Source organism: Narcine bancroftii, chromosome 11 (assembly GCF_036971445.1).
Source record: "Narcine bancroftii isolate sNarBan1 chromosome 11, sNarBan1.hap1, whole genome shotgun sequence".
In the NCBI taxonomy this organism is placed as follows: Eukaryota; Metazoa; Chordata; class Chondrichthyes; order Torpediniformes; family Narcinidae; genus Narcine; species Narcine bancroftii.
In genome coordinates this window covers 11,794,272-11,820,339 of record NC_091479.1, presented here as the reverse complement: position 1 = coordinate 11,820,339, position 26,068 = coordinate 11,794,272, and the positions used below count along the sequence as shown (strand labels likewise).

Genomic DNA, 26,068 nt, shown 5'->3' with positions numbered 1-26,068 from the left:
TAACGTCATTCAGGAACCCAATACCTCTGTCCTACCCTTTCAATGGGAAACCGAGTCCTCAGTGACTTTGTTTCGTGGAGCTGCTGCTCATTTCATTCTGCAGAAGAATGCTTTCTCGTTCTCTCCCAAACTCTCCGGCTCTGTTACTATGGAAATGGGCTCTTTTTCCCCAAAAAGAATTAATTTAATTAAAAGTATCACTTACTTGGGTAATAAAGAGCAGTGTTCCCATCAGACAGATCATTACGAAACGTAGTTACCTGGACAAGGTGTGACCTGGGCGCCCAGTATTCAAGGGAAGTCTCGCCTTTCCTATCTTTTGCCAGCTCATTGTAAGCTTTTGTCAAATCCTCCTGCTCTTTTGCCAAACAAGACAGCTGTTGAAAAAGCAGGAAATTTATCATTCATTCCTTTGTATGATGAGTCTGTATTAAGACCATAAGATATAGGAACAGAAGTAGGCCTTTCAGTTCATCCAGGTTCAAGTATTATCATGCAATTAAACAATTGAACGAAACAGAATTTTATATATAGACATAGAACACATATTTACAAGCAGCACATATATAAAAATGAAAAAATATTCTTAAATAAATCTCGGAGGGCTTGTATCAGTCGTTCAACATTTTCACTGCCCGTGGGGAGAAGCTGTTCCACAGCCTGGTGGTGCGAGCTCTGATACTTCTCGATCTCTTTGCCGACGAGATTAGCTGGAAGACACTGTGTGTGTCGGGGTCCTTAATGATTTTGTGAGCCCTCTTCAGACCATGATCCCAGTCGATCACGTCAGTGGGGGCAGGAGGGAAAGTGTGATCCTCACTGCCGCCCTCAGGCAAGCGGGCGACGTCAAAAAAAGAGGAAAAGAGTTGAGCACTTGCACGAGCCGTACAGCGGGGGGGGGGGGGGTCAAGGGGGCTCAGCGCTCCTTGCAGGGAAGGGGGGTGGGGGGGGTAGAGACCCCCATTTGGAAAACTTTTGAAAATGTACACTAATTTTAAACAAAATCAATTTTTTTTTTACAGTGAGACAGGCACTACCATCTGTACCCAGACTCCAAACCCCTTCCACATCACCAGGCCATACCTGCTTGACCAATGCTCAAACCAGAGTACTTGCTCATAACTAGCAACCAGCATGCCAAGCAGTGCCCTTGCCCAACTTGCATCCAATCCCCAAGTAGTAACTACTACCCTGCACCCAATCCCCAGGCTGCGCCCCTGCCCAACTTATCCCCAATACCCAGGCAGAACCCCCGCCCAATTTATCCCCAATCCCCAGGCAAAGCCCCCACCCAACTTATCCGCAATCTCCAGGCAAGTGGATTGATCTGATTTTAGGGTGACATTTTAAGAAAAACTTTCGAGGACCGTCTTGTAACACTGGGATACACGGTAGCCAGAGCATAAAAGGTTATGGGGAGAAGGCTGGGGCAGTAAGACTGAGTGGGGAAATGCATCAGCTTCTGATTTGAACGGCAAGGCAGGCTCCATGGGCTGAAAAATGCAAGTTGCTCACACTGTTTATTTCTCAGGCAGAGTGGAAATCTTAATCACCACGCTCCTGAGTCTCGACGATTTCCTGTCGCTACACCTCTCTTGTCCTTAAACACCTCCCCCTCATCGTCTGGCCATTCTCCATTCCCTTTTCTGAGTGTGTCAATCTCCTCGAGGCACGAGGCTCTGCGGGAGTTAACATAAAAAGGTAAACTCACTTTTCTCACGTTGCACCATTAAAAAGGCCCGCTGATGCAATGTGCAGGCCGAGTGCTGCTGGAGCCAGAGTTCATAGGATACAAACCAAAAAAAAAACCATCAGCCCAGCCACATTTCTGGGGTGCCTCACCTGTTCCGACAGTTGCTGGCTGCGTCTGGTGAAGTCGTTATTCTCTCCTTCAAGAGTCTGCGTGAACTTCCGTTCAAGGCTTACGGTCTCTTGCAGCCCCTGGAGAAAAACAGGAGGCTTTCTTTATGTCACACTCATTAATCATTTCTTTGAAGTCTGTCAGTCAATATATGTCACTGCTTTATCGTCCATGTCCCAGCCATCATCCTGTCCCAGATGGCATTAACATCGACTTTTCCGGCTAACCTGCTCTCTCTTCCCTTCCCCCAGCTCTCCTCCTTCCTTTCCTCTCTATTCATCTGGTCATCCCTCCTCCCCCCTGCACACTGCTGTGCCCTCCCTCCCTTCTCCACCTTTGCTACCATGCTCTTCCCCCTCGCCTCCCCCCTTATCTTTTTTGTTCGGATGCCTGCTGACATTTTTCAATCCCTTGGTGAAGGGCTCAAGCCCGGGAAGTCAGTAATGAGTCTTTATCTTTGCTAGATAAAAGACCTACTGAATTTCTCCAGCGTTGTGTTTTTTCTTTAACCACAGTATCTGCAGACTTTTGTCTTTTACAATCCCCCCCCCTCAAGTTCAAGTTTATGTTTATTGTCACAGGCGCCAAGGTAGAGTGAAAATGTTTGTTTCATGTGCTATCCACCAAGTCAATCCACACACACATGAATAAAGCACAAAGACTAGAGCTGGAGAGAGGGATCAGTTCAAGCAGAATATTGGAATCATTGTTTCACTAGTTCCGAGGATCTTTCCTGGACCCAACACACTAATGGCATCTTGAAGAAAGCACGTCAGCGTCTCTACTTCCTCAGGAGTTTGCAGAGGTTTGGTATGATGTGGCAAATTTCTACAGAGGTGTGGTGAAAAGTGAGCTGACCGGCTGCATCACGGTCTGGTACGGGGACACACAGATACCCCTAAGCGAAAAGCCCAGGACATCACAGGCAAAAACCCTCCTCGCCATCGAGAACATCTACAAGGAACGCTGTCGTCGGAGAACAGCAGCCATCATCAAGGATCCACACCGGCTAGCACACGTTCTGTTCTGCTGCCATCAGGAAAGAGGTACAGGTGCCTCACACCACCAGGTTCAGGAACAGCGGCTAACCCTCTAACATCAGACACCTTATCGACAAACTCAATCAGGGTCTCATTTAAGCACTCTTGTGCATTTTATTGATTTTTTTTCCTCTTTGTATTGTATTACATTGCTTTATTTGTTTATATGTGTACACTACTAATAAGTGGCAATTCTGCCTTACCCACAAGAAAATAATCTCAGGGTTGTATGTGATGTCATGTATGTGCTCTGACAATAAATCTGAACTTTGAACTTCCAACTACCCTTACCCTTAAAATTAAATTAAAATCAGTAGCAAAACCTTTGGCTGAGCTAAAAACAGAGTCTGCCATCAGCTTTCTCATTGTAACCCTGCAATATCTCAGTGACCTGTTCACTGGCAGGTTCGGAAACATTGCCACCCTCTGACTGACCTGTTGGTTACTTCACAGACATCCCGAGAACCAGGTACCAGAGGCTGAAGAACACTTTAATCAGGCTTTTATGTGAATAAGTGGAAGGTTTTAAAATTTTGTTTTTAGACATACAGCATGGTAACAGCCAACAAGCCCATGCCCGCTAAATGCACCAATTAACCTACAACTCCCACACATTTTGAACAGTGGGAGGAAACCAGAGCCCCCGGAAGAAACCCGCACAGACGTGGGGAGAACTTGCAAACTCCTTGCAGATGGAGCCAGATTCAAACTGGGGTTGCTGCCACAGTAATAGCAATGTGCTTACCATTAAGTTAACCATGCTGCTTCTGTGTGGTCACCATTACTTTGTGGTCACCAATATTCAGCCTTGTATTGGTGGGATTTGAACTGGTGTCTCCTAACCTTTGATGCAAGGCACTGAATGCCAAATGTGGCCTATTTTCTACCATATTCCACTCTTCATAGAGTCCTATAGTACAGAAATAGGCCCTTCAGCCCACCATGCTCATTCTGTCTCTTAGATTTACACTGATCCAATTTATCCATATTAGGTCCATAACCCAATCACACTCTGGCTTCAAGGCTTGGTCGGCTGACGGCATTGACATCGATTTCTCCGGTTTATGCTCACCCACTCCCCATTCTTCTCCATCCCTCTGTCTTCTTCCTTCCAGCTCTCCACCCCCTTCCTTCTCCATTCACAGAGCTACACCCTGCTTGCTGGTGTGCCCTCCCTCCCTTATTCACCTATTACCTCCTGCCTATGGGACCATGCCCCCCCCCACCTCGCACCATTTTGTTCAGGCACTTGCCGACATTTTGCTCATACCTTGATGAAGGGCTCAAGCCCGAAACGTTGGTTATATTAAGGACACCGGTTGACCTACCGAGTTTCTCCAGCATTCTCTTTTCACTTCAGTCACGGTGCCTGTAGACTTCTGTGTTTTGCCCCTAGTTATGTAGGTGAGTTTTGCAAACTGGGAAAAGTCGAGAGAGTGACTAATATGGGATTAGTCTAAATTAGTCGTCCATGGTCAGTGTGCAATCAGTGACCTGGTCTTTTTCTATCACACTGTGCAACAGAGGATTCTAACACAAGAATTCCCTTGAACCAAAACCCAAAATCAACCAGTAAAACTAGTTGAGATGACTGAAAGTAATCTTTCCACATGGCATAATAATGCAATTGCTCACTTGTGCCATGCCATTTCCCGCTGGATCAGTAAATCACTTGGGCATAAAAGGTTTAAAATGTCAATGTGCTCATTGAGTCCAATGAGTCTTGGCAACATCGTTATAGCTGTCAGAAAGAATCCATTACCAAGCCGCCCCCATGTTTCAAAAGGCAAGACAAGGCACAAAACACCCCCGCAAATGGGCCAAGACCACGTTAGAAAGAAAACAGGCTGCACAATATTTGTGCATACGTGGTGTACAAAATTCTGGCATCCATGCAGGCAGCGTCTGTGCACGCAGCTGGTCCTGACCACCCTTGTTCCAATAATCCCTATCTAAAATGACAATCACTGCTTTGACATGCCTTCTACTGCAACAGCAAATAACTCATTAAACTGAACATTTTTATTGACAGATTTCTACAGTGTGTATGGAGCGAGGCGCTGTAGGCTGCATTTGCCGTGATTGTAGTAAAAACTCAATGCTGGAGAAACTCAGCAGGTCAGTAAAGATGAAAATACATAACAGATATTTTGGGAATGAACTCTTTATCAAGGTATAAGTAAAATGTAGAAAGTCGTGTGAATAGATTTGTGGGGGGGGGGGTCAGTGGGAGGAGTACGGTCCACAGGCAAGAGGTCAGAGGTGGATATGAGAGGGAAGGCACAAGCTGTTGGGGGAAGGAAATGGGGGGCTGGGGAATCTGGGGTGAGGGGGTGGTGGAGGAGGGAATGGGGGCTGGGGGAGACCAGAGGTGGCAGGAAAGGGAGGTCAGAGGGGCGTTGGGAGGAGAGGGTCGAGGACTAGGGGGGGCGGGGTGGGGAGCTCAAAGGTGTAGATGGTGACTTGAGCAGGGAGAGGAATTATGGAATAGGGAAGGGTAAGGAGTGGTGGTGGTGGTGGAGTATCAGCAGCGTAAGTATCCAAGGTGCAAGCCTTGCGGAGGCCGCGGGAACCAGCGAGTGAATTGGTGTGGACACCAGAACATGGGTGGTCAGGACCAGCTGCGTGCACAGACGCTGCCAGCATGGATGCCAGAATTTTGTACACCACATAACATAACATAATTTACAGCACGGAAACAGGCCATTAGGCCCTTCTAGTCCGCACCGAACCAAACACCCCTTTCTAGTCCCACCTCCCTGCACAATGCCCATAACCCTCCATCTTCTTCTCATCCATATACCTGTCCAACCTTTTCTTAAATAATACAATTGACTCCGCCGCCACTCTTTCTCCCGGAAGCTCATTCCACACGGCTACCACTCTCTGAGTAAAGAAGTTCCCCCTCATGTTACCTCTAAACCTCTGCCCCTTAATTCTTAACTCATGTCCTCTTGTTTTAATCTTTCCTCCTCTTAACGGAAATAGTCTATCCACATCCACTCTGTCTATCCCTTTCATAATCTTAAATACTTCTATCAAATCCCCTCTCAACCTTCTACGCTGCAAAGAATAAAGACCCAATCTGTCCAATCTCTCCCTATACTCTAGATGCTTAAACCCAGGTAACATTCTGGTAAACCTTCTCTGCACTCTCTCCACTCTGTTTATATCCTTCCTATAATTAGGCGACCAGAACTGCACACAGAACTCCAAATTAGGCCATACCAACGTCTTATACAGTCTCAACATCACTTCCCAACACCTATATTCCATGCAATGATTGATAAAGGCCAGCATACTAAAAGCCTTCTTCACCACCCTATTCACGTGAGTTTCTACCTTCAGGGAACGATGTACCGTCACTCCTAAATCTTTCTGCTCTTCTGTATTCCTCAATGCTCTCCCATTTACCACGTATGTCCTGTTCTGATTCTTCTTACCAAAATGAAGCACCTCACACTTATCAGCATTAAATTCCATCTGCCATTTTTCAGCCCACTTTTCTAAGCAGCCCAAATCCCTCTGCAATCCTTGAAACCTTCTTCATTATCCACTATTCCACCTATCTTAGTATCGTCTGCATATTTACTAATCCAATTTACCACCCCATCACCTAGATCATTAATGTATATAACGAACAACAATGGGCCCAATACAGATCCTTGAGGCACACCACTGGTCACCGGCCTCCAACCTGACAGACAATTATCCACTACCACTCTCTGGCCTCTCCCTTTCAGCCAATGTTCAATTCATTTGACTATCTCAAAATTTATACCTAAAGACTGCACCTTCCTAACTAACCTTCCATGTGGTACCTTATCGAAGGCCTTACTGAAGTCCATATAGACAACATCCACTGCACTACCCTCATCCACATTCCTAGTCACCTCTTCAAAAAATTCAATCAGATTGGTGAAACAGGACCTTCCTCCCACAAATCCATGTTGAGTGCTCCTGATCAGACCCTGTCTATCCAGATGTTTATAAGTACTATCTCTAAGAATTTTCTCCATTAATTTACCTACCACAGACGTCAAACTTACAGGCCGATAGTTGCCAGGCTTCCTCCTTGAACCCTTTTTAAATAACGGAACCACATGCGCAATGCGCCAATCCACCGGCACTATCCCCATATCTAATGACATTTGGAAAATTACCGCCAGAGCCTCTGCTATTTCCTCCTTCACTTCTCTCAATGTCCTGGGGAAGATCCGTCTGGTCCCGGAGACTTATCCAACTTTATATTCTTCAAAAGCCCTAAAACTACATCTTTTGTAATCTCTACATATTTACCCAATTTGCTTTTTTTTATCTCACATCTCCCAATATCCTTCTCCTTAGTGAATACCGAAGAAAAGAAACTGTTCAATATCTCCCCCATTTCTCTAGGCTCCACACACAGTTTTCTGCTCTATTCTCTAAGGGACCAATTTTGTCTCTAGCTTTCCTTTTACCATTAACATATTTGTAGAACTCTTTTGGATTAGTTTTCACCCTGCTTGCCATAATTTCCTCGTACCTTCTTTTAGCTTTCCTAATTCCTCTCTTAAGATTCCTCTTACATTCAATGTATCTTTCAAACATCCCCTTAACTCCATGCTTCTTATATCTAATGTACGCCTCCCTTTTTCTTCGAACCAAGTTTCCAATATTCCTTGAAAACCACGGCTCTCTCCAACCCCTCCTTTTAACCTAACAGGAACATAAAGCTTTTGCACTCTCAAAATCTGATCTTTAAAAGACTTCCATCTCTCTACTACATCCTGCCATAAAACAAATTGTCCCTATCCACACCCTGCAAGTCCTTTCGCATCTCCTCAAATCTAGCTTTTCCCCAATCAAAAACCTCAACCCTTGGCCCTGACTTCTCTCTTTCCGTAATGACATTGAAGCTGATGGCATTATGAAGTGCTCGCCAACACTAACCTCCGTCACTTGACCCATCCCATTTGCCAACAGTAGATCTAACACTGCTCCTTCTCTGGTTGGCACCTCTACATATTGTTGTAAAAAACTATCTTGCACACATTTCACAAACTCTAACCCATCCAGCCCTTTCACAGAATGTGTTTCCCAATCTATATGTGGAAAATTAAAATCTCCCATTATTACAACCCTGTGCTTATCACAAATATCTACTATCTCCCTACAGATTTGCTCCTCTAGGTCTCGGTCCCCTCCGGGTGGTCTATAATACACCCCTACAAGTGTAACCTCTCCTTTCCCACTCCTCAGTTCCACCCAAATAGCCCCCGTGGATGTGCCCTCTAATCTATCCTTCCTAGGCACCGCTGTAATATTTTCCCTGACAAGCAATGCAACCCCACCTCCTCTTGCCCCTCCGACTCTATCTCACCTAAAACAACGAAACCCAGGGATATTCAGCTGCCAATCACATCCCTCCTGCAACCATGTCTCACTAATCGCTACCACATCATACTTCCAAGTATCAATCCACACCTTCAGCTCATCCACCTTTTTTACAATACTCCTGGCATTAAAATAGATGAATTTCAGAGATTTCCCAATTTTTAATCCCTGTTTTCCCTCATGTACAAATATTGTGCAACCTGTTTTCTACAAAGAATGAAGCCAGGGTTGTGTTGACTATCAGTCCAGAGATGTCCCGCATAATCGAACTACAATAACAGTGGAATAATAAGTGTCGGCTCTGAAGCGCAGGGTGGAGATTGTGCGGGGAATCACACCAGAGAACAGTAGCAAATTCTTTCTCCTCAACTCTAATAATAAACTCACAAGAGATCAGTGCCAGCAGGCACAAAGCAGCATCGGCCCCTCTAGTCTGTGCCAAAACCACTTTTTCTTGCCTAGTCCTGCTGACCTACACTCAGCCCATTGCCCTCTGTGCCTCTCCCACCCATATATCTGTCCAAATTTCCCTTAAATGTTAAAATCAGGATTGCATCTACCACTTCAGCAGGAAGCTCGTTCCACACTCCCATCACTCTGTGCGGAAGTTCCCCCTAAACTTTTCTCTTTTCACCCTTAACCCATGTCCTCTTGTTTGAACCTCACCTACCCTCATTGGAAAAAGCCTCTCTACATTTACTCTATCTGTCCCCTTCATAATTTTAAATACTTCTATCAAATCACCACTATTCCTTCTACATTCCAGGGAATAAAGTCCTAACCTGTTTAACCTTTCCCTGAAACTCTGTCCTTGAAGAGTAGGCAACATCCTAGTAAATCTCTGCACTCTCTGTATCTTATTGATATCCTTCCTGTAGTTAGGCCACCAAAACTGGATACAATACTCCAAAATTGGCTTCACCAATGTCTTATACAAATTGAACATAACATCCCAACTCCTGTACTCAATACTTTGATTTATGAAGGCCAATCTGCCGAAAGCTTTATTTACAATCCTATTCACATATGATGCCACTTTCAGGGAATTATGTATCCATTAGCTGTGGATGAGTGGGTAGCATAAACACACAGAAATGCTGGAGGATCTCAGCCAGTCTCACAGCGTCCATAGGAGGTAAAAGATATATTACTGACATTTCAGGTCTGAGCCCTTCTTCAAGGAATAAGCAAAGAGCAGGAAGATGCCAGAATAAAGACTGAAGACTGGCCGGAGAAGGAGTCCAACTAAGGGCGTTAATTGGATATGATAAGAGGAGAGGTGAGAATTGATTTTTGGTTTTGTGAAAGGAGGCTGAGGAAGGAGAGAGAAAGAGAAACATACACACACAAACAGAGGGAGGGAGGAGTTGGGTAAGGGAGTGGGGGCTGGGGAGGCTAGAGGTAGCAGGAAGGGGAGGATGGGGAGGGGAGGTGGGGATAAGGCGAGAAGAAAGGCCAGGGAGGGTTTAACAGAAACCAAGGAAGTCAATATTAATGCCATCCAGTTGGAGGGTGCCCAGTTGGAAGATGTTTCTCCAGTTTGCAGGTGGTCTCAGTCTGGTAGAAAATTAGATCATGGACAGACATGTCAGCATGGGAATGGGACGGGGAATTGAAGTGGATGGAGCCCTTTGTCTCCCAATTGGAGGTTGTGAGTTCAAATCCCACACCAGATACTTGAGCCCAAAATCAAGGCTGATGTTTCCAGTGGAGTACAGAGAGGGGAATGCATGGTTTAATGGTTCCCATCTTCTATACAAGACATAAAGACGCTGGTTCAAGCAGGAGTTAAATTGACATCAGCTTTGGGAATTTGCTATGCACAATTGGCTGTTAGAATTCTCATCTTATAATACATTTCATAAAGTATTTTATTGTCTTAATGTGCACTGAGGCCTCCTGAGGTTTTGAAATACTTTGATTAAGCGATGAGTCAGAATACAGGAGGGAGATCCAAGGATCTGGTTGGGTTGGGTGGTGCCAGAACATCATTCTTGCTCTCATCGACACCAAGATCAACGAACTGGTTGTGGTACCAGAGGGTGAGGGACCACACACCTGTGATGGAGCAATGGTGAGGTCCTTTATGTTCCTGAGTATCCAAATGTTGGAAGACCTTCCCTGAGGGAAACCATGAAGAATGCACATCAATGCCACCACTCTCTATGAATTCTGTTGGATACTCTGTTGAACGTCTACAGGTGCACTGTGGGAACCACACTGTCCTGGTTTGAAAATTCGAGGATCCAGGAATGCAGAAGGGCTGCAAAAAGTGACGTCCATCATGGGCCCGAGCTCCCATGCGACATAGGCGGCCAACGCTGAGGGTGGGAATTCCAGGGACATTGCATGCAGTAAAAGCAATTAGCTATACAGGTGGAATACCCTTTATCCAAGTACCTGAAATCCAAAATCCAAAACGATTTTGTCCGTGGTTCCATAAGGTAATACGTTATAGAGTTCAGAAATTCCGATTGGAGATCAGGACGTATCAGAGGTACATTATTGAGTATAGATCCATATAATATATATATAGCGCATACAGAGCCGTTGTCATACCCACACTCCTGTTCAGCTCCGAATCATGAGTCCTTTACCGGCATCACCTACGGCTCCTAGAACGCTTCCACCAGCGTTGTCTCCACTCCATCCTCAACATTCATTGGAGCGACTTCATCTCCAACATCGAAGTACTCGAGATGGCAGAGGCCGACAGAATCGAATCCACGCTGCTGAAGATCAAACTGCGCAGGGTAGGTCACGTCTCCAGAATGGAGGACCATCGCCTTCCCAAGATCGTGTTATATGGCGAGCTCTCCACTGGCCACTGAGACAGAGGTGCACCAAAGAAGAGGTACAAGGACTGCCTAAAGAAAGTTCTTGATGCCTGCCACATTGACCACCGCCAGTGAGCTGTAATCGCCTCAAACCGTGCATCTTGGCGCCTCACAGTTTGGCGGGCAGCAACCTCCTTTGAAGAAGACCGCAGAGCCCACCTCACTGACAAAAGACAAAGGAGGAAAAACCCAACACCCAACCCCAACCAACCAATTTTCCCCTGCAACCGCTGCAACCGTGTCTGCCTGTCCCGCATCGGACTTGTCAGCCACAAACGAGCCTGCAGCTGACGTGGACATTTACCCCTCCATAAATCTTCGTCCGCGAAGTCAAGCCAAAGAAGAAGAAGAAGAAAGAAGAAAAGTGTGAATGCATGCATCTTTAAGTCTGAGTGAACGAGTGCATTTTTTAAATGGTTTTCCAAAATCCAAAAAAATCTTAAATCTGAACTTCTGCTCTAGACCCAATTGTTACTGAAATATTTTACTTGAGAAAAATTGTCATTGGCCCATTTCCTTTGGAGTTATGATACCGTGCACATAACGAGTCAATGAGGTCCGATTAAAACAGTGGTCCTCAACCTTCCCTTCCCACTCACATACCACTTTAAGCAATCCCTTACTAATCACAGAGGACCAAGAGTGAAAAGAAAAACGTTGAGACCACTGACTTAAATTAATCTGCAAGAACATGAAATTCAAATGAATGTTCCCAGCACTTGTGTAACAGCTTCCAGTGGTGAGAGGTTTCAGGTGAAGGTCCACCTACCTGTGTGCGGACTTGGGCCTCATTTAATGATTTCAGGGCCATTGCTTTCTCTCCCCGCAGCTCAGAATTCCTGGTACGGTAGCCTGCAAGACACAGGAATGCTCAGGGTTTTAAAATCCTGATCCAAGTTGAGGGAGAAGGGAATGGTAATTGGAGTCTCCCTTCCCGTCGGGGAAGAGATACAAGAGGATCAGAGCCAGCTCCACCAGGCTGAGGAACGGCTTCTTCCCAAGGGCAGTGAGAATGCTGAACGACCAAAGGAACTGCCCACAATCGCCCTCTGAGACATGACAATCTATTAAACAATATAGATAGAGAGTGTGAGTGTGTTTTGTTTGTCTGTATGGGTGTTATGTCAGGTTGTAGTTCTGCAACTGGTTGATAAATAAACTTGAACAATTCCACACCTAATCAGAATTTGGGCTGGCCACATGCACACAAATGCTGCAAATTCTTTCTATATAGATCCCAAAAAAACTTAAGGGAGAAAGAGAGATGGAGAGAGAGAAAAAAGAAAAGGGGAGGACATGAAAAGACAAGAGGGTGGAGAGTGAAATGGAGTGTTGAATAAAAATATAGAAGAAAGTAAGTAAACAACGAGAGCAAAGAAAATGAGGAGGTTGTAGAGAGGAAAATAATAGAGGAAAAATAAGAAATTATTGGGTTACTTGGTTAAAGGATGAGAGAGTAGTTGAGGAGATGGCCAACAGGGTCTGAAAGGGTGGTGCAGAGACAGATTATCCTTCTCCACCAACCAAGTTTCAATGGGCTGAATGGTCTCTCCTGTACCACAGTTTTCTGTGCTGGTGGGTGGAAATGAAACAAACATGTCTCAGGACAGAAATGGAAAGGGACCGGTGATGTTACTGGATGGACTCTGTACACTGGTCACTGTGAACCAGCATGGTTTTGAGTTAGGATTTGGAGAGAGCTTGGGCCCATCTTGTTCTTGGGGTTGGATTGGGCAGCAAAATGAGTGAAGCATCCCGACTAGATTGCACATCACACAGCAAGACCAAGGGAGAGAAGGGAGAATGCTACCTTGCACTTTGGCCTTCATTTCCTCCTGGAAGGAGTCACAGCGATGGCATTGCTGAAGTACACAACTGCAAAAAAAAAGAGTTGGTGGAGTTCATTTCTCATGGGGACCAGAGGCAAACCTCTCACTCCCTTCCTCCAGCTCCCCACCCCTTTCTTCTATCACAGAGCCATCATTTGTAGACCTCTGCTCCCTCCCCTATCTCTTCCCAGTTTCTTTCTCCTATCCTTCCCACCTGGGGACCAGAACGAAGCCACGTTCCTAGAAAATGTGCCTTCCCCTCTGCTGCCAACAACTCAGCCTTGCTCACATCTCCTCTATTTTCTGCGCACTTGCCCTGCTCTCCTTCCACATCCAGGCACAAGGACAAGGTTCCCTTCATTCCCACCTGCCATTTCAATGGCCTCTGCTTCCAACATGTCATCCTCCTCAATCTCTGCCACTGGCAAAATGATCCCACCACCAGACACTTCTTCCCCTCTCATCCCCACATTCAGTTGGGACCACTCCTTCTTCCCTTCCCACCAATCGCCCCATGATCACAAACGTGCCTCACTTCACTTCATTCCCTCACCACTGTTTAAGGCCCCAAACAGTCCTTCCAAGTGAAGCAACACTTCACTTGTATCTGCAGGTATCATTTACTGCACGGTGCTCACAAAGTGGTCCCCTCTGCATCAGAGAGATTGGACGCAGACTAGAAAATAGCTTCGTTGCCCACCTTTGCTCCATCCCCTCCCCTCCTACCTCAAATCCACACCCCATTGCTACACTGATTTGTCTGTCCATGGGTTTATGCACTGCCATTTGAGGCCACCAACCTGAGATTCCACCTCGGCAGTCTCCAACCAGATGGCATCAATGTTGACCTCCAATTTCCATTCACCTTCTTCGCCACTCTCTCTCCCTCATTGCTCCCACTCCCTTCCTCCAGCTCCCCACCTCTTCTCTTCCTTCTATCAGACAGCGATCATTCGTAGACCTCTGCTCCCTCCCCCATCACTTCCCAGATTCTTTCTCCTACCCCCCCCCATGTGTATGCAACCATTAGCCTGTCTTTCCCCCCACTTCACCACTCCCCCAATCTTCTTATTTTGGCATCAACCTGATTTTATTTAATGAGTCATGAAGAACTTCGACTGGTTTTTACTTTCTATGGATGCTGTGTGACCTGCTGAGTTTCTCCAGCACTTTTGGGCACCACACAGTCAGAAAATTCCTCTGCAATTAATCAGAAAGCTGTGGGAAGTCTCACTCTAGAGACTCGAGAGCTAAATTTGAGGCTACTGGAGGAGCGCAGAACTGTCAGTTCAACATAGGGGGCATTGGCGTAAAATCTTTCAAAGAAAGGAGGGAAGTTCTCCCCAATGACACCGGAATTATTTATCCATCCATTAAGCAATGTCATGATGAAGCTGTTGAATGCAAGTTGGCAGTGGTGTATTCTCTGGCATTGTTCAGTTGGCTTGGAGTTCACCCCAGCAGGATATTAGCCACAACTCCAAACCCTACCTCTTGTGTTCCTCACTTGGAATTTCTTGTTGAACTTCACCCAAGACTTCCACTTCTGCCAACTGAAAAAAAACCCAATAAGGTCAGTCTAACACCCCCCAGTCCAGACGTGTAGCATCAAGGACAACATTTAGTGCTCACTGAATGCTATAACATGGTTTTTAAAAAAAATCACCCTGCTTCTCCATTTCACAGGACTCTGAGGAGATGTAGTCATAAAATGCTCAACAGTAAAAGTTGGTTGTAGGGACATTTTTAAGGGAGAGAAGGAAATAGAGAGGGGATTGGAGATCTTAGCAGTCGAAGGCTCAGTCACCAATGGCGAAAGTGTGCAATTCCAGAATGATCGTGACCTCAGCAAAAGGACCAGAACTCTCGTTGTGTCCTATGGATAGATAAGAAGTAACAAAATCTTCCACTCAAGCCTCTTGTGAGTTGAGCGCGTGCCCTGGAAAGTGATGAAACTTCACACCGCAATATTTCTTCGTAGCACTCCATGCTTTTACCCGGAATCCAGACATTCCCAGCTCCAGGAAGTGAGCATACGTGGGTTAAGGCACTGGGGATGTGGGGGGTGGGGGGCTTAGTTGTGGTTCCTATAAGGGATCAGCTGGTGGCGACACGATTGGCGTCGCAACTTTGCGGTACCAGCGATGGGGTTTGAATACCACACTGCCTGCAAGGAGTTTGCAGGTCCTCCTCATGTCTGCCTGGGTTTTCTCTGGGGGGCTCCAGTTTCCTCCCACCGTTCAAAACGTACTGGGGATGTAGATTAATTGGTTGTAATTTGGGCGGCACCGGCTCATGGGATGAAATGTATGTCTAAATAAATAAATAAAGACACCATTTGTGCCAAGCTGCACTGTGACCCAGATGCCAACAAGTAGCCACATCTCTGGGTGATTAAAAAGGCTCATGGGATGATTGCCTTCATTTGGGCGGTGAATTAGTGCAAAAGCAAGGAAAGCAGGTTGCAGCTGTGCAGAACTTTAGAAAGACAGCACTTCCAATTCTGGTTGCCCCATCATAGGGAGGAGGTGGAGGCTTTGGAAAGGGGACAAAGGCGATTTACCACCATGATGCCTGGCTTAGAGGGTATGAATTTATGGAGAGAGGTTGGGACAAAGCTTAGTTGTTTTCTCTGCACGTTAAGAGATGGAGGACAACCTGATGGAAGTTTATAAAAACCATGCGAAGCATCGATAGGGTAGATAATTGGAATATTTCCCCAAGAGTTAAAATACTAGAGGACATGCATTTAAAATTATGAAAGGCACAGAAAAGATACATTTGAGATTCATACTCAGAGTACATGTAAGACATCACATACAACCCTGAGATTCCATTTTCCTGCAGGCGAGGCAGAACTACCACTAATTGGTGGTGCAAAAAATAAACTGTGCCCAGTGTGAATATGTAAATAACTAATGAGCTGTAAACAGATAACGAATGTAAACAAACTGACTGTGCAATAGAGAGAGAACAGAAAGAAATTCAAGAGCACAAGAGTCCTTAAATGAGTCCCTGATTGAGGAGTCTGATGGTGGAGGGGGAACAGCTGTTCCTGAATCTGGTGGGGCGAGTCTTGTGGCACCGAGACCTCTTTCCTGATGGCAGCAGCGAGAACAGAGCGTGTGTTGGGAAGGGTGGATTGTTGATTATCGCTGCTGCTCTCCGACGGCAACGTTTCTTGTTGATGTTCTCGATGGTGGTAAGGGTTTTGCCTGTGATGTCCTGGGCTGTGTCCACTACCTTTGGTTTACATTCATTATCTGTTTAAATGTGTATGTTGAGTAATTTTTTTTGCACTCATTCTGCCTCACCCCCAGGAAAGAGAATGTCAGGGTTGGCTGTGATGTTATGTTTGTACTCTTGACAATAAACCAGAACTAGGGGACATGGATCTGGGGGAGTAGATTTAGGACGGAGATTCACCCCCCCTTTTCCCAGAGGGGGGGGTGAATCTGTGGAATTCACTGTCCATTGAAGCAGTGGAGGCGACCTCAGTAATTTAAGACAAGGTTAGATAAATTTCTACATTGTGAAGGACATTTCTACATTGTGAAGGTGGAGATGAGCCCATCATCAGATCAGCCTTGATCTCATTGAATGGTGGAGTAGGCTCCTTATGTTCTTAAATAAATTGGGGGGGGAGATGGATGGTGAGTTGAAAAGAGATGTAAAGGGCAAGCGTGTTTATTTACATAAGAATTATAGGTACCTGGAACAGGCTGCCAGTAGAAATTTTGGAAACAGAAGTTTAACAGGCTGCTACATCAACACATGAATATAAAGGGAATGGAAAGATACCTATCAAGAGCAAGCAGCCAGAGTTTTAATTTGATTTGAACGTTGTGTTTAGCACAGACACGTGGGCCGGAGGGCCTGGTTCTGTGCTGGACTGTTTCATTTGGGGATAATTGAGGAAGGGTGGCACAGTTAGCGCAGCGGTCCGAGCAACGCTTTTACAGCGCCAGCGACCGGAGTTCAAATCCGGCGTCGTCCGTAAGGAGTTTGTACATTCTCCCCACGTCTGCGTGGGTTTCTTCCGGGTGCCTCCCACCTACCAGGGATTGTAGGTCAATTGGGTGTAACTGGGCGGCACGGGCTCGTGGGCTGAAAGGGCCCGTTACCGTACTGTAGGCCAAAATTACATTTCGTTAAGACAACAAACCTTTAATTCTAACGCCGAAGTCTTTATTTCATATTCAGTCTTCTCAGTTCGTCTGAACCTTTCAAGTTGTCTGAGTGTCTGCTCCCTGGATCCCCAGAGACAAAAACGTCAGTCAAATATTCTGCAGCAATATTCAAATCCTGTGAGGTTTCATCTCACATAACCTGAGGTGACACCTGAATACATTTAACATGAATGATAGGGTGCAAAATTAAAAAAATTTTTTTTAAACCCCCTTGAATTTTTGTTCCTTGCCTGCTTCTGGACAATTAACACTCCTACCTGAAATTCTGGCGCAGGACCCAGAAAGGTGAGAGCCAGGGAGTGGGGCACAATAAGTTTATTATCATCTGATCGCACAGGTACAACCTGGTGAAACAGTGTTCTCCTGTCCTCGGTGCAAAACACGCAGGCACACAGCCAGGCATAACTCACAAGCAATACACATGCTATACAAATATTCATATAAATAAATAGTTTCATGAATGTGAGAGTCTCGTGTGAGCAGTTCCTTTTTTTGGTTTAGTTTCTCACTGCTCATGGGAAGCAACCTTAGTCAACTGAACCAGATGAGTTCAGCTGTGAGACACAGAGTCTGCAGATGCTGTGATCGTAGTAAAAACACAGAAATGCTGGAGGAGCTCAGCCGATCTCGCAGCGTCCACAGCAGGTAAAAATAAATGTAACCGACGTTTCAGGCCTGAGCACTTTGTCAACCTTGAGAAAGGGCTCAGGTCCGAAACATTGGTAATAGTCTGTCCGTGTCAGCAGAAGGACGTCGAGCACCGTCATGCTAAGCGCTGGCGTACCTCAGGGCTGTGCGCTCAGCCCCATCGCACTTAAACTACTGACCCACGACCGCATCGCCAAGTCCAGCAGATTATACAACCGTCGTCGGCCTCATCAGCAACAACGATGAGTTGCCCTACAGAGAAGAGGGGAGAAATCTCATGAAACGGTGTGAGAGTAACAGCCTGAGTCTCAACGTGCACAAGATGAAGGTGATCATGGACCTCAGGAATGACCATCCTCCACTGCACATCAATAACTCTGTAGTGGAGAGAAGTAAAACACGAAAATCTGCAGACACCGTGATTGAAGTAAAAACACAAAGCTGGAGAAACACAGCAGGTCAAACAGCGTCCTTTATATAGTAAAGGTAAAGATACATAACTGATGTTTCGGACTAGAAATGCTGGTTATGTATTTTTAACTTTGCTTCATGAAGGCCACTGCTTGACCTCCAGCATTGTGTTTTTACTGTAGTGGAGAGAGTTGAGCTCCTTGGAGTCCACTTAAGCACTGACCTACCGTCAACACACAACATCTCCCTCACTTGTCAGGAAGGGGCAACAGCGACTGCATTTCCTGAGAAGACTGAAGCGGGCAAGGCTACCAGCCACCATTATGTCAAACTTCTGCAGGGGCTTCATCAAGAGCATCTGCATCACAGTGTGGTACGGTTGCTGCAGAGAAAAGGATTAGAGGTCAATCCACAGGACCATAAGAGTGGCAGAGAGGATCACTGGAGTCTCCATCCCCCCCTCCCACATCGATCTACCAGGATTGTTGCCAGAAGAGTGCGCTCAAAATCATTGAGGATCCCTTCCACATCACACACAATATCTTTTAGCTGCTCCCGTCAGGATCAGAGCCAGCACCACCATGCTGAGGAGCAGCTTCTTCCCACGGGCGGTGAGAACGCTGAACGACCCAGAGATCTGTCCACACTAACCATCCAAAACTGTCATATTCATGAAACTATTTATTTATTGGTATCTATGAATACTGTCCTGCATATGTATGGTCCGTCTGTATGTGTGTGATGTCTGGTTGTGCGTCTACATGTTTTGCACCGAGGGCCGGAGAAGGCTGTTTCGTCGGGTTGAACTTGTGCAATCAGATGGCAATAAACTTGATTTGACAAGACCAATGTGTTGAGCTGCCAAGTTGGGAACCTCAAACTCAGCTCCTGGTCTGAGCAGAATTCATTAATATCTGTTGGCCAGTCTGAAGAATGCAAGGAGGTTAGAAAAACAGGTTGCCTTTAAGACAACATAAATCACTCAGCTATTGCTAATTGTGGAACATTGATTTCTCTGAGTGAGCCACACGGATTTATTCAGTGACATTATGGAAAGCCTTTCCTAAATATACCTTATTACCAGTGGAAAAAGCATTACTTCTCCCTGATCAACCCAGTTTAGAACATGTCCCATGGCCATTAGTGCATAACACATGACCTTGGCTTGCAACCCCGGTATGTTCTCCTCCATCAGGTGACAGGGGAATGATTCACCCAACTTACTTCTCTGTCACTTGCTGCTTCAAGGTGGCGACCAGGTTCTCCAGCCTCTGGTTCTCTGAGCTACATTCGGTGAACTGCAGAACAAAAGGGCGCAGGGTCAGCTTGGATGGCAGCGAGCATTCCTGAAGGCCAACACCAATATCTGGTCGTAGCCTGAGACCTGGGCAGCGCACAGCTTTCCTGGTGCTCTTGCCAAATCTGTTTGGAGAAACAGAGAGACCAAGGAGCAATTGTTCCCTGAAAGTGGTGACATGGGGAGGCAGAGTGGTGAAGGCATGCTTGCCTTCTCTGGTCAGACACCAAGTACAGGAGCTGGAACTAGTACAAGACTTCAGTGAGACCACAGTTGGAGTATTGTGAGCATAAGAAATAGCAGGAGTAGGCCATCATGGCTGATCTGATGATAGATTCCTTTTCTGCATATCCCTTTAAGTTTCTTACTATGTAGAAATCTTTCCAACCTTGTCTTAAATATATTTACTGAAGTCTCTTCAATGGGCAGCAAATTCCACAGACTCACCATCCTCTGGAAAAACAGTTGTTCCTCATCTCTCTCCTAAATTTACTATCCAGAATCTAGTTGTGGTCTCCCCTACCAATTTACTTGCCTCGATCTTATCTATGCCTTTCATAATTCTAAATTCTAGTCAGTACAGTCCCAGACAACTAAATCTCTCCTCATAGACCAACCCCTTCATCCCTGGAATCAATCCACACCACTTCCAAAGTCAGTACATCCTTCCTCAAATAAAGATCCCAGAACTGCCCGCAATATTTCAGATATGGGTTCACCTGTTGTTACAGACTTGTGTTATTATTAATCTTTAAGTTTTATATATATTGTTTTGTAAAATTACTTTGTGGGATGGACAGGCACAACACTATTTTTAAGCTGACGCAAAGGCTCTATCAAAGAGGAGATGAGAAGAAGCTTATCATTGTTCAGTTCAAAACAATAATACTAGTATTAATGTTCTCCATTGAAAACCAGAGACAATGAATGTTTACTCAAAAAGAGACCTGTTTAAACGGAAGAGCATTTGTTTGTTAACTCAATCTTTTTGGGAAAATTAAATATTAGAGCCAGTAATGATCAAAGAAGTCATGTGATTAAAGACACATGAAGCAGCATTTTGGTTCATGAACCAGAATTATCTGAACACAGAATTGGAGAGGCATCAGAGAGGATGGCCACTTCGACTGCTTTTCTTTGTCAAGAGAGAGAGAGCAGTGCTGCTGTGGCTATTGTAATGGTCACTGTTGACTAACCCATATTTGGGTAAAAGAAACCAAGATCATTCTGGCACTTGGATCCTAACTATTCTGACGGTTACTTCATTTAACCCTTGCCTGACTTTGTGAAAGAATCACAGAAGTCACAAGTTCTGTAACCTCGACGCAAGAGGGGGGAATTGTGAAATCATTCGTATGAAGAAACATTTTTCTGAATTCATGAGTTTTGAGAAGTCTAATGACTAAGTGTCTCACATCACTTCGTAATTACTTCTGAACATCAATTTAAAGATTCTAAGTTTCAATACAAGATGTTTAAGTCTGAACTCTGAATTATCTCTTCAGAAATGTGCCTAAGCTGTAATTTCTACACATATGCGCATAGTTGAAGATTAAGTTTAAAGTAAGATTTATTTATAAAAATTATTATTTTGAAGATACCATTGTCTTGGTGAATTTATCTTGCTGTTGGTCGATGTCGTAACACAGTTCTTTGAACAGCATAACTTCCATGCTCCTAAACTTGGTCCGTGTGACCGTTACCGCAGTGCATCCGTGTGTGTGACCGTTACCGCGGTGCATCTGTGTATGTGACCGATACCGCGGTGTATCCGAGCAGGAAGTATTGGCAAAGCCGGCCGCAAGGCCGTGTGTTGACAAAAACCACGGCCCAAAATATTGTGACAAGATGTGAATTTGTTCGCTTTGGTGGGAAGGAAAGAAATACAGAATATTTTTTACTCAACGTTGAGAGCGTGCAGAAGTTTTCCTGGTGCCCTGGTTCGGCACAGACTAGGAGGGCCCTGTTTCTGTGCTGTAATGATCTATGGTTCCCTCGAGCAATGAAGGCCAACATTCCATTCGCCTTCTTGATCACGCCTGCAAACCAGCCTTTTGCAATTCATGCACGAGCCCTCCCAAGTCCTTCTGCACAGCAGCACACTGCATCGCTTGCCATTTAAATAATATTCTGATCTTCCATTTTTCCTTTCAAAATGGACAAACTCACATTTGCCAACATTGTTCACTATCTGCCAGACCCTTGCCCACTCACTTAACCTATCTATATCTCTCTACAAACTCTCCATATCCTCTGTACATTTTGCTTTTCCACTCAATTTAGTGTCATCAGCACGAGATAGGAAAGATATACAGCAATTAAACATGAACATGAACATTTTTATATATAAAAAAAGAAAAAAAAAAGAAAAGAAAGAGAGAAAACCCCCCCCCTTCAGCCAACTCTCCTTCGGAGAGCCATAAAAATAAATGGATATAAAAAAAAGTTTATATATATTAAAATCTAATCAATATAAATTGAAATGTAAATATACAACATTTCAATTTACTTTGATTAGGGCTGTCCCTCCTGTTAAACCTTTGTTATCCGGAATTCAAGCAATCGACAGCTGCAAGTTACCAGCAAACAAACAAATAAAGAGGTAAAGCAAAATGGAAATTTTAAATTGTCGCACCTCACCTTTAATTCGGCAATTGTACAACACGCAATCTCCGGCAACCTGAAAATTCACTTATCCCCATAGGTACTGGACACCAGGGGTTTTTAATTTTCTGAGGGGCATGGAAGAGGTCTTTTGTCAAGGGGAGGGGGTTCTAAAACCAGGGACGTTTGAGGTGAGATTTAAAAGAGACCAGAGAGGCAACTATCACAACACACAGGGTGTTAAGCATGGCCAACAAGCTGGCGGATGAAGTGGTATAGATGGGTGCAATGATCGCACCTTGACAGTTCTATTTCTCCCAATGGTGTAGCTCGACCCGTTGGGTTCTGCACCGAGGTGGATCTTGGAAACCACCCCAAATCTGAAGCCGTGGTGGGTGGAAGCACAACTGCCTGCATAACGTGATCAGACAAGAGCTTACAGAGTGAGCAAGATTAGACAAATTACCCCATGTGTACTCTGCTACGACATCTATGGCACAGTTTCATTTTACCGTGGAGTCAGAGAGGCAACTTAACACAAAAGCAGAGCAAATATCCACTGTTCTGCTCAGTGACATGTCGACAATAGAGCTTTTTGTTCCTCAATGTACTGTTCATCTGCTATTCAACAGAAGCAATTTAGAAAAGGGGTTTACTGGGGTGGAGCCAACTGCATTTTAATATACCTGTGTAATTTAGTCGTGGGTGCGGTCGGTTGGAATTATTCCAAGACTCAGATTCAATATCCAAGCATTCAGGTGCATCCCAAAGCCAATTTGGGCCTTCCAAGGGCTTACGGGTGGCACGGGCTCACGGGCCAGAAACTCCCTGTGTTCATGCCAGCCATCTGTACAAACCCCACTCAGGTCTCTTAGCAATCTAAGAATTTATGTTTCATCTAGTTATTCTGTGAGTATCATTGTGAGTTTGAGCCATCTGCTGGGTGAAAACATCCCTGATCAAGTTCACTGAAGAGCAGTCCCAATGCAGGAGATCTACTTGTCATGACACATGAGGAATGGTGTGCAGAAATCCTCTATTATCTGGAATTCTCAAGTAACCAGCAAAAGATTTGCGGGAAATATATAGGTAAAAAAATGTGGAAATTTAAAATTGGCACCCCCCAACGATTAGTTCACAAATCCAAACATCACACACAATCTCAAGCAACTGGCAAATTCACTTATTTGGTATCTAACAATCCCTATAGACACCAGATACCAGGGGTTTTACTGTATATTCAGGAAGTGAAGCATGAAGATTTCTTGAATATGTTTCTAACCAGTTTGATAGGTTTTTGTTTAAGCTAGAATATTAAGAATTACAGAACCAAAGTCAAACGTTAGGGTTAAATGAGAAGTCCACAGAGGCTGGGGAATGTACACAACACAAAAGGGCAGAAGGAACTTAGCAGGTCAGGCAGCACCCATGGAAAGTGAAAGGGAGCCGATGTAATGACCCTGAGCACATCATCAGGGATGACAAAAATCGGGCCTTGTTTTGGGCCCGAAATGTCGGCTTTCCATGAATGCACCTGACCTGTTCCTCCAGGACCAATGTGTGGTGTACTGGAAGGTAGGGGGATAGATCAGTCCTGGGCTGGTTGGATGGTTTACACTTGTCTCCATTTTTTTGTGGTTTAGAAGAGGCAAAGAAGACCAAGCGTCCTGACCTGGCCTCGTGCAGACTCCAGCTCCTGGTGTTGTACCTCCAGCTTGCTATCCCGCATGTGCAACATGTCCCAAACCTTCTGAAGTTCCTCCCGCACCTGAAAGAGCTCGCTGTCCACTTCCTCCAGGGAGGCCTGCAAAGGAAAGGAACTGAATAACACACACGCACAGTTCAGAGACCAGTAGTTAAGCTGCTTCCTCACTGCCCAGCGACCCAAGTTCCTCGGGACCCGTCCGTGAAGCTTGGACTGGTGATTATGGAGTTTCACCTGGGCACTCCAATTTATTTTTATTTACTGTATATACTTATTGAGGTCGACTTTTACACGGGTCATAATTTGGATCTCGTAAGTACCTGCGTTGTTCAAGGCTTCGGAGGCTCAGATGGGCAGGACTGGTGGGTGGCCAGGGCAATGGTTACAATGGTTCAAATGGCATTGCTCTGAGACATTCTACTGTCATTGTTCACTCTGCCATCATACCCCACATCTGAAATGAGGTTCCACTGCTGTCACTTCAAGGTAATTAAATGTTAAATTAATTTTTAAAATTTAATTTAGACATACAGCATGTTAACAGGTTATTTAGGCCCACGAGTCCGTTCCACCCAATTTACACCTCTACACTCCTGGCACGTTTTGAAGGGTGGGAGGAAACCAGAGCCCCCGGGGAAAACCCATGCAGACACGGGGAGAATGTACAAACTCCTTACAGACAGCGCGGGATTCAAATACAGGTCCCAATCACTGGCGCCGTCAAGACGTTGCGCTAACCATGCCGCCCAAAATTCTTTGTTTACTCAAAACTAAACTACTTCACTTAACATCTCTTACAAAATTCTCTGAGGGATTTCCCCAGAGAAATACAAGTACTGCAGATACTGCAATCTTGAGCCAACAACGACCTGGTGGAGAACTCAGCAGATCAGGCTCCATCCGTGGGTGGAAATGCTCAGCCAATGGTTTGGGTCGGGAGCCTTTATCAAGGCGGAGAAGGGGCGGGGTGATGCTAAGTACATAGAGGGGAGGCAGGGAAGAAGTTGGGAGGGGGCTAAGATGTGCTAGGGTACTGGGCAGAAGGGAGAGTTGGGGACTGGTAGATGGAGAGAGCACTGTTTGGAGGTAATGGAGAACAGATTGGTGAGAAAACTAAGAAATTGAATAGGCAAAGAAGAGATGTCAACAGTGGAACTAGATAGAGGTGGGGTTACCTAAAGTTACAGAACGGGGTTCAGATTTCTCACCTCTGGTCACATCGCATCTCTCCAACATGAGCTTTTTATTAAATGGCTTAATGTCTTGACAAAACATGACACCGGGATGTAGGTTTAATATATCAGACTGCTTAAATTTAAGGAAACACAAGAGAAATGGGTCATTCCACCCAATGTTAACACTTTCACACACATACACGTGCATGCAAACATACGCGCACACTGGCACCCATACACATGAACACACACACACACACACACACACACACACTCAGCTTATTCCTTGAAGAAGGGCTCAGGCCCGAAACATCGGCAATAGGCCCTTATCTCCTATGGACGCTGAAAGACTGGCTGAGTTCCTGTTGAAATTGCGTTGTTTTTAGCGCGCATGCTCACACCCCCCTACTGCTGAGCAAACATTTCATTTTACCTTTATTTCTCCTGGTTTGTTGAAGTTGGCTTCTTCCAATTCCTAAAGAGTTAAAAAGGAGAAGATTAGAGTGCCAAACAGAAGAAGCCTCCGCCTTGCGAATAAACACCGCAGGGAAATTACTGGACCTCGGTGAGGTCTGGATTTCGCAGAGGTCTTGTAATTTGCCCACTGATTTCCCCCTGTGGAATTTTGTCTGCTCACAAATGAGGTTCCATTCAACAAATGTGCCACTGAACTGGAATGATATCTTCACATAGGATCATCCTGCATCTATTAGTATTTCTGACTTTTCCACCATCCTAAACACCCACTCCCACCATCAGAAGGAATGGAAGGATTACCACATGAGGAGTGTTTGACAGCTCTTGGTCTCTAGTCATTGAAATTTAGGAGAATTGGGAGGTCTCTGAAACATTTCTAATGTTGAATGGCACGGACAGAGTAGACATGGAAAAAAAGTTGTTTCCCGTGGTGGGAGAGTCCAGGACAACGGGCTCAACTTCAGGATTGAAGGACGTCCGCTTGGAACAGAGATGCATTGGAATTTCCTCTGCCAGAGGGTGGTGAATCTGTGGAATTTCTTTTGGCCGCAGATGGCTGCAGAGGCCGGGTCGCTGGGTGCATTTAAGGCAGAGATTGATGGGTTCTTGATTAGCTAG

General features: G+C 45.2%; 1 protein-coding gene across 1 annotated transcript in view; it reads right to left on the bottom strand.

The window, feature by feature from the left end:
* LOC138745183 (early endosome antigen 1-like) overlaps positions 1-26,068 on the bottom strand; it is a 159,551-nt gene that overhangs the window by 7,202 nt on the left and 126,281 nt on the right. Inside the window, exons 25-33 of the mRNA XM_069902240.1 lie at positions 25,407-25,448; positions 23,766-23,897; positions 19,417-19,490; positions 17,109-17,193; positions 14,435-14,496; positions 12,925-12,989; positions 11,884-11,966; positions 1,843-1,941; positions 261-377 (exon numbers count right to left, since the gene is read on the bottom strand). Coding sequence (XP_069758341.1) covers positions 261-377; positions 1,843-1,941; positions 11,884-11,966; positions 12,925-12,989; positions 14,435-14,496; positions 17,109-17,193; positions 19,417-19,490; positions 23,766-23,897; positions 25,407-25,448 — 759 coding nt within the window. The remainder of the gene's footprint in view (positions 1-260; positions 378-1,842; positions 1,942-11,883; positions 11,967-12,924; positions 12,990-14,434; positions 14,497-17,108; positions 17,194-19,416; positions 19,491-23,765; positions 23,898-25,406; positions 25,449-26,068) is intronic.